The sequence below is a fragment of the Capricornis sumatraensis genome, chromosome 6 (assembly GCF_032405125.1).
Source record: "Capricornis sumatraensis isolate serow.1 chromosome 6, serow.2, whole genome shotgun sequence".
NCBI lineage: Eukaryota > Metazoa > Chordata > Mammalia > Artiodactyla > Bovidae > Capricornis > Capricornis sumatraensis.
Genome location: NC_091074.1, coordinates 69360083 through 69372781, shown reverse-complemented (window position 1 = coordinate 69372781; position 12699 = coordinate 69360083). Strand labels below are relative to the sequence as shown.

Sequence of the window (12699 nt, the reverse complement as noted above, 5' to 3'; positions counted from 1 at the left end):
ACCAAGGGAACATTTCATGCAAAGATGGGCTCGATAAAGGACAGAAATGGTAGGGACCCTAACAGAAGCAGAAAATATTAAGAAGAGGTGGCAAGAATACACAGAAAAACTACAAAAAAGATCTTCACGTCCCAAATAATCACGATGGTGTGATCACTCACCTAGAGCCAGACATCCTGATGAGAAGTCAAGTGGGCCGTAGGAAGCATCACTATGAACAAAGCTAGAGGAGGTGATGAAATTTCAGTTGAGCTATTTCAAATCCTGAAAGATGATGCTCTGAAAGTGCTGCACTCAATATGCCAGCAAATTTGGAAAACTCACCAGTGGCCACAGGACTGGAAAAGGTCAGTTTTCATTCCAATCCCAAAGAAAGGCAATGCCAAAGAACGCTCAAACTACCACACAATTGCACTCATCTCACGTGCTAGGAAAGTGATGCTTAAAATTCTCCAAGCCAGGCTTCAGCAATACATGAACCGTGAACTTCCAGATGTTCAAGCTGGTTTTAGAAAAGGTAAAGGAACCAGAGATCAAATTCCCAACATCCGCTGGATCATCAAAAAAGCAAGAGAGTTCCAGAAAAACATCTATTTCTGCTTTATTGACTATGCCAAAGCCTTTGACTGTGCGGATCATGATAAACTGCGGAATATTCTAAAAGAAGCAGGAATACCAAACCACCTGACCTGCCTTTTGAGAAACCTGTATGCAGGTCAGGAAGCAACAGTTAGAATTGACATGGAACAGACTGGTTCCAAATCAGGAAAGGAGTATGTCAAGGCTGTATATTGTCATCCTGCTTATTTGACTTATATGCAGAGTATACCATGAGAAACACTGGGCTGGATGAAGCACAAGCTGGAATCAAGATTGCTGGAAGAAATATCAATAACCTCAGATATGCCGATGACACCACTCTTATGGCAGAAAGTGATGAAGAACTAAAGACCCTTTTGATGAAAGTGAAAGAGGACAGTGAAAAATTGGCTTAAAGCTCAACATTCAGAAAATTAGGATCATGGCACCCAGTCCCATCATTTCATGGCAAATTGATGAGGAATTTGGAAACAGTGGAAACAGTGGCTGACTTTATTTTTTGGGCTCCAAAATCACTGCAGATGGTGACTGCAGCCAAGAAACTAAAAGATGCTTACTCCTTGGAAGGAAAGTTATGACCAACCTAGACAGCATATTAAAAAGCAGAGACATTACTTTGCCAACAAAGGTCCGTCTAGTCAAAGCTATGGTTTTTCCAGTGGTCATATATGGATGTGAGAGTTGGACTATAAAAAAAACTGAGTGCCGAAGAATTGATGCTTTTGAACTGTGGTGTTAGAGAAGAATCTTGAGAGTTTCTTGGACTGCAAGGAAGTCCAACCAGTCCATCCTAAAGGAGATCAGTCCTGAGTGTTCATTGGAAGGACTGATGTTGAAGTTGAAACTCCAAATCTTTGGCCACCTGATGTGAAGAACTGACTCATTTGAAAAGACCCTGATGCTGGGAAAGATTGAGGGCAGGAGGAGAAGGGGACGACAGAGGATGAGACTGTTGGATGGCATCACTGAGTCAATGGACATGAGCTGGGTAAACTCCAGGAGCTGGTGATAGACAGGGAGGCCTGCTGTGCAGAAGGGGACGATACAGGATGAGATGGTTGGATGGCATCACTGAGTCAATGGACATGAGCTGGGTAAACTCTAGGAGTTGGTGATAGACAGGGAGGCCTGGCGTGCTATGGTTCATGGAGTTGCAAAGAGTCAGACATGACTGAGCAACTGAACTGAACTGAACTGACACATTACAATTTGTAAATTTAAGATGCATGGCCTTATTACTTTTAATACTTTTATATACTGTAATATGACTGTCAAGGAAGTAATATCTATCATGCTACATCATTACTATACAGTATTATAGATTATATTCATTATACTGTGCTTATTTACTACTAGTTTCAAGTTTGTACCCTTAAATACAATCTATATTATACCCCCACTTCTATCCCCTGGTAAATACCATTTTACTGTTCTTTTTTCTTTTTATAGGTTTTACTTTTATTTTCAGATTCCACATTTAAGCGATATTATGTATTACTTGTCTTTGTCTGACTTATCTTGCTTAGCATAATGCTCAACATATATCCATGCTGTCACAAATGGCAGGATATCTTTCCGTCTCATGTGGCTGAATAATATCCCATTGCAGATACATGTTATCTTTTTTATCCACTCATCCACTGATTGACATTTGGGCTGTTGCTATACCCTGGCCTATTGTTAATGATTCTGCTGTAAACATGGGTGTGCTATCTTGTCAAAACCCCGATTCCATTTCTGTTGGCATATACTCAGAAGTGGAACTGCTGGATCATATGGTAGCTTTATTTTTAATTTTTTAAGGGAGTTTCTGTATTGTTGTCCATAGAGGCTAAACTAATTTACATTCTCACCAACAGTATGTGAGGGGCTGCCTTTTCACCACATCTTCACAAGCACTTGACTTCTTGATGGCCATTGTTACAGTTGTGAGGTGTATCATATAATATGAGCAAACCAAATTCAAGAACACATTAAAAGGATTATCACCATGGCCAAGTGCAATGTATGTTTTCTTGCATCCAACCTGGATGCAAGAATGTTTTAACATATGCAAATCAGTAAGTATAATTCATTACATACCTCAAAATAACATAATAAAGATCATATATGATAAACCACTGTTAACATTATAATCATTGAAGAAAAACTGAAAGGGTTTCTTCTAGATCAGCTACCAGACAAAGATGCCCACTCTCACCACCCCTATTCAGTTGTCACAGATAGTTGTCAGTTATCTGCGGGGGACTGGTTCCAGGAGCTCCTGTGCATACTAAAATCCTTGGAAGCTGAAGTCCCTTGTATAAAATGGTATAGTTCAATAAATACAGTTGGGCCTTAGTATCCCTGGATGTAAAACCCATGGATATGGAGAATTGACTGTACTGGAAGTCCTAGCTAGAGCAATTAGGCAAGACAAAGAAATAACAGGCATTCAAATTGGAAAGAAAGGAGTAAAATTGTCATTATTTGCTGACAATATGATCTTACATAAAGAAAATCTTAAATAATTAGTAATAAAAAACTCTTGGAACTAATCGATGATTAGTTGGTTAGTGGCAATTAATTAAGTGGCAGGTTACAAAATCAACTTATAGAAATTACTGGCATTCCTTCATACTAACGATGAAGTATCTAAAAAAGAAGTGAAGAGAGCTATCTCATTCATAACAGCTTCCAATATAATAAAATAGTAATAAACTGAGCCAAGGAAGTAATAAATCTGTACAGTGAAAACTAATTTTCCTGAAAAAAAAAAAAGAGGACACAAACAAATGGAAAGACATCCATGTTTATGGATCAGAAGACTGCTGTTTTTTCAAAGATAAGTAAACTAACAAAGATGATGTCCATAATTAAGACTGAATACTTTCAGAGGTTGAAAATCTTTTCCAGTTGCTGTATTTTCTTTCACTGTGTACTATTTAAGGAAGATGACCAGAACCCAATCAAAAAGTTGTATGGGATTTATCAAGTTCAGGGGAGCTGACCTTAGCCTGTAATGCTTAATAAATAAAACTTTCAGCTTCCAAGTGTTAATGAGGATCTGACTTCCTTCATTTCATTTTCCAAACTCATAGCTTAGATAACTAAGCTCCAGAATTTGTCCTTATTATTGGATTTAAAAGTTAAATTTAACTGCAAAGTGAGAACTAGAAAGAGTTAGATATTTAACAAAATTCCCAGTGGCCTGCTGGCTCTATTTATCAAAGACTCATGTCTTCTCAGTGTGACTGCACTGAAGATTAAGTTCATTCCTAAGTCCCACAAAATTCTCAATAAAATACTAAAGTTTATATATCTTTTCATTTTTAAGAGTTGTTTGCTTTAGAGACTGTACAAGGGCAATCTTTCTCCTTTTTTGGTGGAAGCTAGGGGGGTCTTTCCCAATGAGTCAACTCTTCGCATGAGGTGTCCAAAGTACTGGAGTTTCAGCTTCAGCATAATTCCCTCCAAACAAATCCCAGGGCTGATCTCCTTGCAGTCCAAGGGACTCTCAAGAGTCTTCTGCAACACCACAATTCAAAAGCATCAATTCTTCGGCGCTCAGCCTTTTTTGCAGTCCAACTCTCACATCCATACATGACTACTGGAAAAACCATAGCCTTGACTAGACGGACCTTTGTTGGCAAAGTAATGTCTCTGCTTTTCAATATGCTATCTAGGTTGATCATAACTTTTCTTTCAAGGAGTAAGCATCTTTTAATTTCATGGCTGCACTCACCATCTGCAGTGATTTTGGAGCCCCCCAAAATAAAGTCTGACACTGTTTCCACTATTCCTCATCTATTTCCCATGAAGTGATGGGACCAGATGCCATGATCTTCATTTTCTGAATGTTGAGCTTTAAACCAACTTTTTCACTCTCCACTTTCACTTTCATCGACGTGAGTCTGAGTGAACTCTGGGGGTTGGTGATGGACAGGGAGGCCTGGCGTGCTGCGATTCATGGGGTCTCAAAGAGAGCGACTGAACTGAACTGAACTGAGGGGGGGTCTGGAAAAGGAACCATTTCTATCCTCTACAAACTTATTCTTAAATCTTTCATGAAAAATACAGAAACCTGCTCTCAATCTGCTAGTTCTACTGAAAGTGACTAATACTAAGCCATGAGGCCTGCACTATAGGGAGACTTGGGGAGGCTGGGGGAATTCATCGGGTTAGTCATATATGACTAGAAAGCATACCATTCAGTTGAACTTCAAAATAAGGATTGGTCTCTTCTTCAGACTTTGTGCTAAATTACACTCCTTCAGTTAAAAATGTGGAACTTTTATCCAGCTAAGGTTATTTCCATAAGTTTAAACATAATTTTAACCACAAAAAGTTCACATGTTCATTTATTAGGTGGTTTGGGAACAGTTCCAACGAATTATTAATGGCTAATTCTGGGATTTACTCCTTGAACAATGAACACACATGAATTTTCACTCATATTATCATGAGTTTTTCAAACACCCATCAAGAGAATAAGAGACCTCTAAGCACAGAAATCTACTTAACTTCCTAGGCGAGGTGTTGTCTCCCAGGTAAATAAGCATTTCATAAGCTTATTCAACCTTTTTTTTAATTAAGCAAAACAATCAATCCCAGCCATGACTCCTTCCTTCAACATTATGCTTAAATATTGAAATGCTGTGAAAAGTGAGAATAACAAACATATCTAACCTGATTTTCCTTATTCTCAATAATGTCAGTTCAATAGTCAGGTGTCACCAGAACCACATATTTAACTGAATGCATATATCAAACTATTAAAAGGAAATCAGTTCTGAATATTCATTAGAAGGACTGATGTTGCAGCTGAAACTCCAATACTTTGGCCACCTGATGCGAAGAACTGACTCATTTGAAAAGACCCTGATGCTGGGAAAGACTGAAGGCAGAAGAGCAAGGGATGACAGAGGATGAGGTAGTTGGATAGCATCACTGACTTGATGGATATGAGTTTGAGTAAGCTCAGGGACTTGGTGATGGCCAGGGAAGCCTGGCATGCTGCAGCCCATGGGGTTGCAAAGAGTGAGATACAACTGAGTGACTGAACTGATTCTTATTTGGAAAATATTTTCATCTATTTTATAATGTTAGTTGCTCAGTTGTGTCTGACTCTTTAAAACCCTATGGAGTATAAACAGCCCACCAGGTTCCTCTATATATAGAATTCTCTAGGTAAGAATACTGGAGTGGGTAGCCATTCTCTTCTCCAGGGGATCTTCCCGAAACAGGGATTGAACTGGATCTCCCACACAGCAGCAGATTCTTTACTGTCTGAGCCAGTGATATTTTAAATAAGCTTATTATCAAAGGTGTTTATTATATCCACAATATCTGCACGTTTAAAACAGAAACTTAAGAGGATATTCTGAGGACTTAAACTGACAACATCTAGACTGTCAGTAAGTAAATCTTCTCCATGTACTTTCATGAAGTACAGCATCATTTTAACTTTCAGACCTTTGGCAAAGCCTAACTTTACAATGTATATAGACAGTTTTAAATGATCTTTTTATGTACAAGCTATCAGCAAGAAGAGAGACTCTGGCAGACTTAAAATTTAGATTCTTTCTACACTTCAGATTCTCTTCCTTTGGAAGGTACCAATAATGTAGGTTGACTTCTGAAGGCCTTGAGCCATCTTTCTACCCTTTACATTGTAAAACTCTGGAAGTTCACACCAATACTTTTATACAGTAGTTAACAAGTGAAGAGCTTTTTCAAAATCACTGCAGATGGTGATTGCAGCCATGAAATTAAAAGATGCTTATTCCTTGGGAGGAAAATTATGACCAACCTAGACAGCATATTAAAAAGCAGAGACATTACTTTGCCAACAAAGGTCCGTCTAGTCAAGGCTATGGTTTTTCCAATGGTCATGTATGGATGTGAGAGTTGGACTATAAAAAAAAACTGAGTGCCGAAGAATTGATGCTTTTGAACTGTGGTGTTAGAGAAGAATCTTGAGAGTTCCTTGGACTGCAAGGAGGTCCAACCAGTCCATCCTAAAGGAGATCAGTCCTGAGTGTTCATTGGAAGGACTGATGTTGAAGCTGAAACTCCAATACTTTGGCCACCTGATGCAAAGAGCTGACTCATTGGAAAAGACCTTGATGCTGGGAAAGATTGAGGGCAGGAGGAGAAGGGGACGACAGAGGATGAGATGGTTGGATGGCATCACCGAGTCAATGGACATGAGTTTGAGTAAACTCCAGGAGGTGGTGATGGACAGGGAGGCCTGGGGTGCTGCAGTTCATGGGGTCCCAAAGATCGGATATGACTGGGCGACCGAACTGAAATGAAGAGCTTTCCAAGCAGAATTCAAGAGTCATAGCAAGAATATGAATATGACTCATGAGTTTTCATTAATAACTGTCTTTATACATTTAACTGATACTCTGGTATTACAAAGATCCTGGTGTGGCAATAGGGGTGTAAAAAGTAAAGATGGAAGTTTCTTGATCTCCTTAATTTATAAGAGGTTGGGGCATCTACAGTTAGCCAGTGCTTCATAAATTCCAGTAGGTGGGAAGATGAAAATGACAAAGAAGGCTGGAGAACATCATGGTCAGAGGGTCTTAGCCTTAAATAAGTCAAAGATATATACACAAAGAGGGAGGAGAAATGATTTAGGCACCCCACTCCAGTACTCTTGCCTGGAAACTCCCATGGACGGAGGAGCCTGGTAGGCTGCAGTCCATGGTGTTGCAGAGTCAGACACGACTGAGCGACTTCACTTTCACTTTTCACTTTCATCCACTGGAGAAGAAAATGGCAACCCACTCCAGTGTTCTTGCCTGGAGAATCCCAGGGACGGCGGAGCCTGGTGGGCTGCCGTCTTTGGGGTCGCACAGAGTCAGACACGACTGAAGTGACTTAGCAGCAGTAGCAGTAGCAGCAGCCAGTGACTCACTGGAAAAGACCTTGAAGCTTGGAAATGAGGGCAAGAGAACGGGGTGGCAGAGAATGAGATAGTTCAATAAAATCACTGACTCAATGGAGATGAGTTTGAGCAAACTCTGGGAGATGGTGAAGGACAGGGAAGCCCAGCATGCTGCAGTTCATGGGTCACAAAGAGTCAGACATGACTTAGTGACCAAACAACAATGGCCAGTGAGAAAGAGCTTGATCCTAATCAGCTTAATTCAGAGGTATGTGGGTCAAGAAAGAATGAGCAGCAAGAATTTGAGAAAGCTGCAGGGGAAACAATATTTTTTGTGGAGGGCCAGGTTTCAAGACAGATTTAAAGCAAGTGTGGGATTAGCTGAATAGTTTCACCAATCTGGGGCCAGAAAGAAACTGCTTCCAAGTGAATCCTCATGAAGAGCTTCTGCGATAGTGGAAGGACTTTTAAGTTTCTTCAGAAAAAGTCAGTGGAGGACCTCTGGGGAGATAATGTGGATAGGAATTTGCCTGCCAATGTAGGGCACATGGGTTCAATCCTTGATCCAGAAAGATACTACATGCCGTAGAGCAACTAAGCCCATGAGCCACAACTATGGAGCCTGAGGTCTAGAATCCATGAGTCACGACTACTGAGCGAAAGTTGGTGCAGCTACTGAAGCTCGTGTGCCTAGAGCCTACGTTCCACAATAAGAGAAGACACTGCAATGAGAAGCCAGAGTACTGTAATTAGAGAGTAGCCCCCTGCTTCACAACTAGAGAAAGCTTGCATGCAGCAATGAAGACCTAGTGCAGACAAAAACAAAAAGTCAGCAAAGCTCAGGTTTGATGGGACTCCAAGGGAATCCTATACCAGGTGGGCAGGCTGAGAAAAGATCAGTTCAGGTCCAGAACTTTCACCATGTAATTTAAAAAACAAAACAGAACACTACGGCAGATCTTTGCAGATTTAGGGTAAAAGGTGATGCCTTCTCTGATGCCAGCCACAGTCTAACCCTATCTTAAAAAAATGTATAATAACTGGGGTTATTAATCCTCAAGGCCATTTTAGATAAGGAGTTTAGCATACATTAGAGGCCAAAATTAAGAAGTTAAGCAGAATGAGCTACAGATTTAATCATAGCTAATTATATAACCTTTAACAAACCATTCTTAACTGTTCTGTACTGTGCTTTCCTATTTAAGAAAAACTACTCATGACAATGTCTGAGCCTCTTCTGTTATCAGAGACAAATTAGACCATGTTTCTAAGAGCTCTTCGGAAGAAAGAAGCTAAAAAACATGCTTTTTAAACATAACTGCCAAACTAGAAAATCTTGCTAAGAAATTATAATTGACAACTTAATGCAGAGAACAACAGAATAAATCTAAGACAACTTAAAATCTACTATTTTTAAGAGTTAGTAAATATTGAAAAATAAGTTTAAAACTACTCTGGAGTGAAATGACAATGTTCATCTCTATACTTTGTCTTGAGACTCATATTCAACCTTACTAGGGCCTAAAAAATAAAATCTGAAACGGTAAGATCATTTTCTCCTTATCTGAATGTCCAAAAAGTTTAAAGATTAATTACAACTAGGGTTGAGAGTACTTTAGGACACTGCTAGCAGATGGATACACTGGTTCAATCTTTTAGAAGAGTAATCTGGCAATATTTATGCAGATATACTCTGATGGCCAAAAGTGAAGAGGAACTAAAGAGCCTCTTGATGAGGGTGAAATAGGAGAGTGAAAAAGCTGGCTTGAAACTAAAAAAAAAAAAAAAAGACCATGGCATCTGGTTCCATCAATTTGTGGCAAATAGAAGGGGAAAAAGTGGAAGCAGTGACAGCTTTTATTTTTTGGGGTTCCAAAATCATCCTCTGTCAGCCACTGCAGACAGTGACTGCAGCCATGAAATTAAAAGATGTTTGCTCCTTGGAAGGAAAATTATGACAAACCTAGACAGCATATTAAAAATTAGACACATCACTTTGCTGACAAGGGTCCATATAGTCAAAGTTATAGTTTTTCCAGTAGTCATGTACAGATGTGACAGTTGGACCATAAAGAAGGCTGAGCACTGAAGAACTTATCTTTTCAAATTATAGTGCTGGAGAAGACTCTGGAGGATCCCTTGGACAGCAAGGAGATCAAATCAGTAAATCCTAAAGGAAATCAACCTTGACTATTTATTGGATGGACTGATGCTAAAGCTCCAATACTTTGGTCACCTGATGTGAAGAGTTGATTTATTGGAAAAGACCATGATGCTAGGAAAGATTGAAGGTAAGAGGAAAAGTGGCTGACAGAGGATGAGATGGTTAGATAGCATCACCAACTCAATGGACATGAATTTGAGCAAACTCCGGGAGATACTGGAGCACAGATAAGCCTGGCATGCTACCGTCCGTGGGGTTGCAAAGAGTCGGACACGACTTAGTGACTAAACAACAACAAATGTATATATCCTTTAATAATACAATTCCATTTAGAATACAACTTACTGAAATACTCTTACATGAATGAAGAGATATAAAAACATGGTAAAAAGATGTTTATCGCAGCACTGTTTCTTTAAAAAAATCTAAATGTATTGGTAGAGAAATAGGTGGGTAACTGGTGAAAAAAAAAAGAATAAAGGTTAGCTATGGGAAAGATTTCTCAAGAGGCAGGTCAGGTGGTCTGATATTCCCATCTCTCTCAGAATTTTCCACAGTTTATTGTGATCCACACAGTCAAAGGCTCTGGCATAGTCAATAAAGCAGAAATAGAGCTTGAGAAATCTGTATGCAGGTAAGGAAGCAACAGTTAGAACGGGACATGGAACAACAGACTGGTTCCAAATAGGAAAGGAGTACGTCAAAGCTGTATATTGTCACCCTGCTTATTTAACTTATATGCAGAGTACATCATGAGAAACTCTGGATTGGAAGAAACACAAGATGGAATCAAGATTGCTGGGAGAAATATCAATAACCTCAGATATGCAGATGACACCACCCTTATGGCAGAAAGTGACAAGGAACTAAAAAGCTTCTTGATGAAAGTGAAAGAGGAGAGTGAAAAAGTTGGCTTAAAGCTCAAGATTCAGAAAACGAAGATCATGGCGTCTGGTCCCATCACTTCATGGGAAATAGTTGGGGAAACAGTGGAAACAGTGTCAGACTTTAATTTTGGGGGCTCCAAAATCACTGCAGATGGTGATTGCAGCCATGAAATTAAAAGATGCTTACTCCTTGGAAGAAAAGTTATGATCAACCTAGATAGCATATTTAAAAGCAGAGACATTACTTTGCCCACTAAGGTCTGTCTAGTCAAGGCTACGGTTTTTCCAGTAGTCATGTATGGATGTGAGAGTTGGACTGTGAAGAAGGCTGAGTGCCGAAGAATTGATGCTTTTGAACTGTGGTGTTGGAGAAGACTCGAGAGTCCCTTGGACTGCAAGGAGATCCAACCAGTCCATTCTGAAGGAGATTGGCCCTGGGTGTTCTTTGGAAGGAATGATGCTAAAGCTGAAACTCCAGCTCATGCGAAGAGTTGACTCACTGGAAAAGACTTTGATGCTGGGAGGGATTGGGGGCAGGAGGAGAAGGGGACGACAGAGGATGAGATGGCTGGATGGCATCACTGACTCGATGGACGTGAATCTGAGTGAACTCCGGGAGTTGGTGATGGACGGGGAGGCTTTGGCGTGCTGCGATTCATGGGGTCGCAAAGAGTCGGACACGACTGAGCGACTGAACTAAACCGAACTGATGAGAAAGATATCCTTTATGAACTGATACAGAGACATATTCATAAAGAATTAACTGGAAAAAAATTAACTTACCAGACAGTGACCCTATTTTTGTTTAGAAACTACAATCAGTAGAGCCCTTTAGAAACTACAATCAATAACTGCTATATTATTTACATAAGAAACACATATACCAAACATTTATCCCAATAGACAGTCATATTAATGTTTTAAGCAAAAGGCTCTAGGCATAATTCAGTATATGCAAAATTTTAAAAATATTTGTGTTTTATATCATGTCTTTGGGAAGAACAAATTAAAAGAAAAGGTTCCTACTTTTTGTGAGGGCATACTTAATTCTACAGCCCTTCTGGTTGAAATTGTGACTAAAACCCCACAGACATTTATAACACGACACAAAATGACATCTAAAATAACAATGTGCTAAAACTCAATGTGTTACAAGTAACTGAAATATCTTCTAAGTTACTTCTGTCTTTTAAAATCTAATGAAAGATCTAAGATAAGCAGATTTAAAGTGTTGGTGGCTTGTCTTTCTTGCATGAGACTATTGTACCACCAAGAGCCATCAATAAGCAGGCTTCATACTGACCTTTGTATATAACTGTTAAGTATTTATATGCATGTATTTCATCTAACTATGAATTGGTGCATAAATTTTACATGTTTTTTATTACATACCTCTTTAATTTGAACCTTTACTTTGGCAAACACATTATGCCAAAGAGGCTAGCACAGGTTTACAGTTTTTGCTGATGCTGCTTCCGGACGAACCATTCAGTAGGATCCCTATCCTGAGATATTATAGTTCTGATATACATGATCTGTGGCCAAAGGGACATTGACTATTATACACAGAGCAGAGAAACATTCTTTTAAGTAGGCTAGCAGATGGTTACAAATTGGCACGATGCCCCCAAAGCCTGACAAATTAGTCATTTGCTAGATACTCACATCAGCATAGTGGCCTATCATATCACATCGATCACAGCGTTTTCTCCAGGAAGCTCTTTCAAGACATCTGTGAGTAGAAGACATAGGCAAAGAACAGCCTAAGCAAAAGCGGGCCGGACAGGCATACTGGAGGTGTCCTCTCTCGGAACAGAGGCAGCAGGGGCGGACTTTCTAGGTGGCAGACAAACAAAAAAAATCTCTTTAGTAAAATACTTCAGTCTCAAATAGAATACTTTTTTTTCAGTATAATTGCTTAAAAAATTATTTCCATTTGGGAACCCAATGAAGGTCAAATCAAACATAACTGTAAAATCAAACAAAATATCTTAAGTCAGAGTCTTAACAAAAGCCACCTGTATTCTGTGGTTGCCACAAAGGCTTAGTCCACATGTATACTATTAGTTGGCATCTATTCTTATGCCTTGCTTTGTAGAACACTGACAAAGTCGAATGTATCTAAGATGGAAAGTAGCATGATGAGGATCTGGAAGCTAACTCTAGGAGAA

The 12699-nt window shown here is 39.4% G+C and overlaps 1 protein-coding gene across 1 annotated transcript in view; it reads right to left on the bottom strand.

Annotated features, from left to right (window-relative positions):
* The window catches only part of ZCCHC7 (zinc finger CCHC-type containing 7), a 248063-nt gene that overhangs the window by 47090 nt on the left and 188274 nt on the right, over positions 1 to 12699 (bottom strand). Inside the window, exon 5 of the mRNA XM_068974380.1 lies at positions 12194 to 12364. Within this exon, the coding sequence (XP_068830481.1) occupies positions 12194 to 12364 (171 nt within the window). The remainder of the gene's footprint in view (positions 1 to 12193; positions 12365 to 12699) is intronic.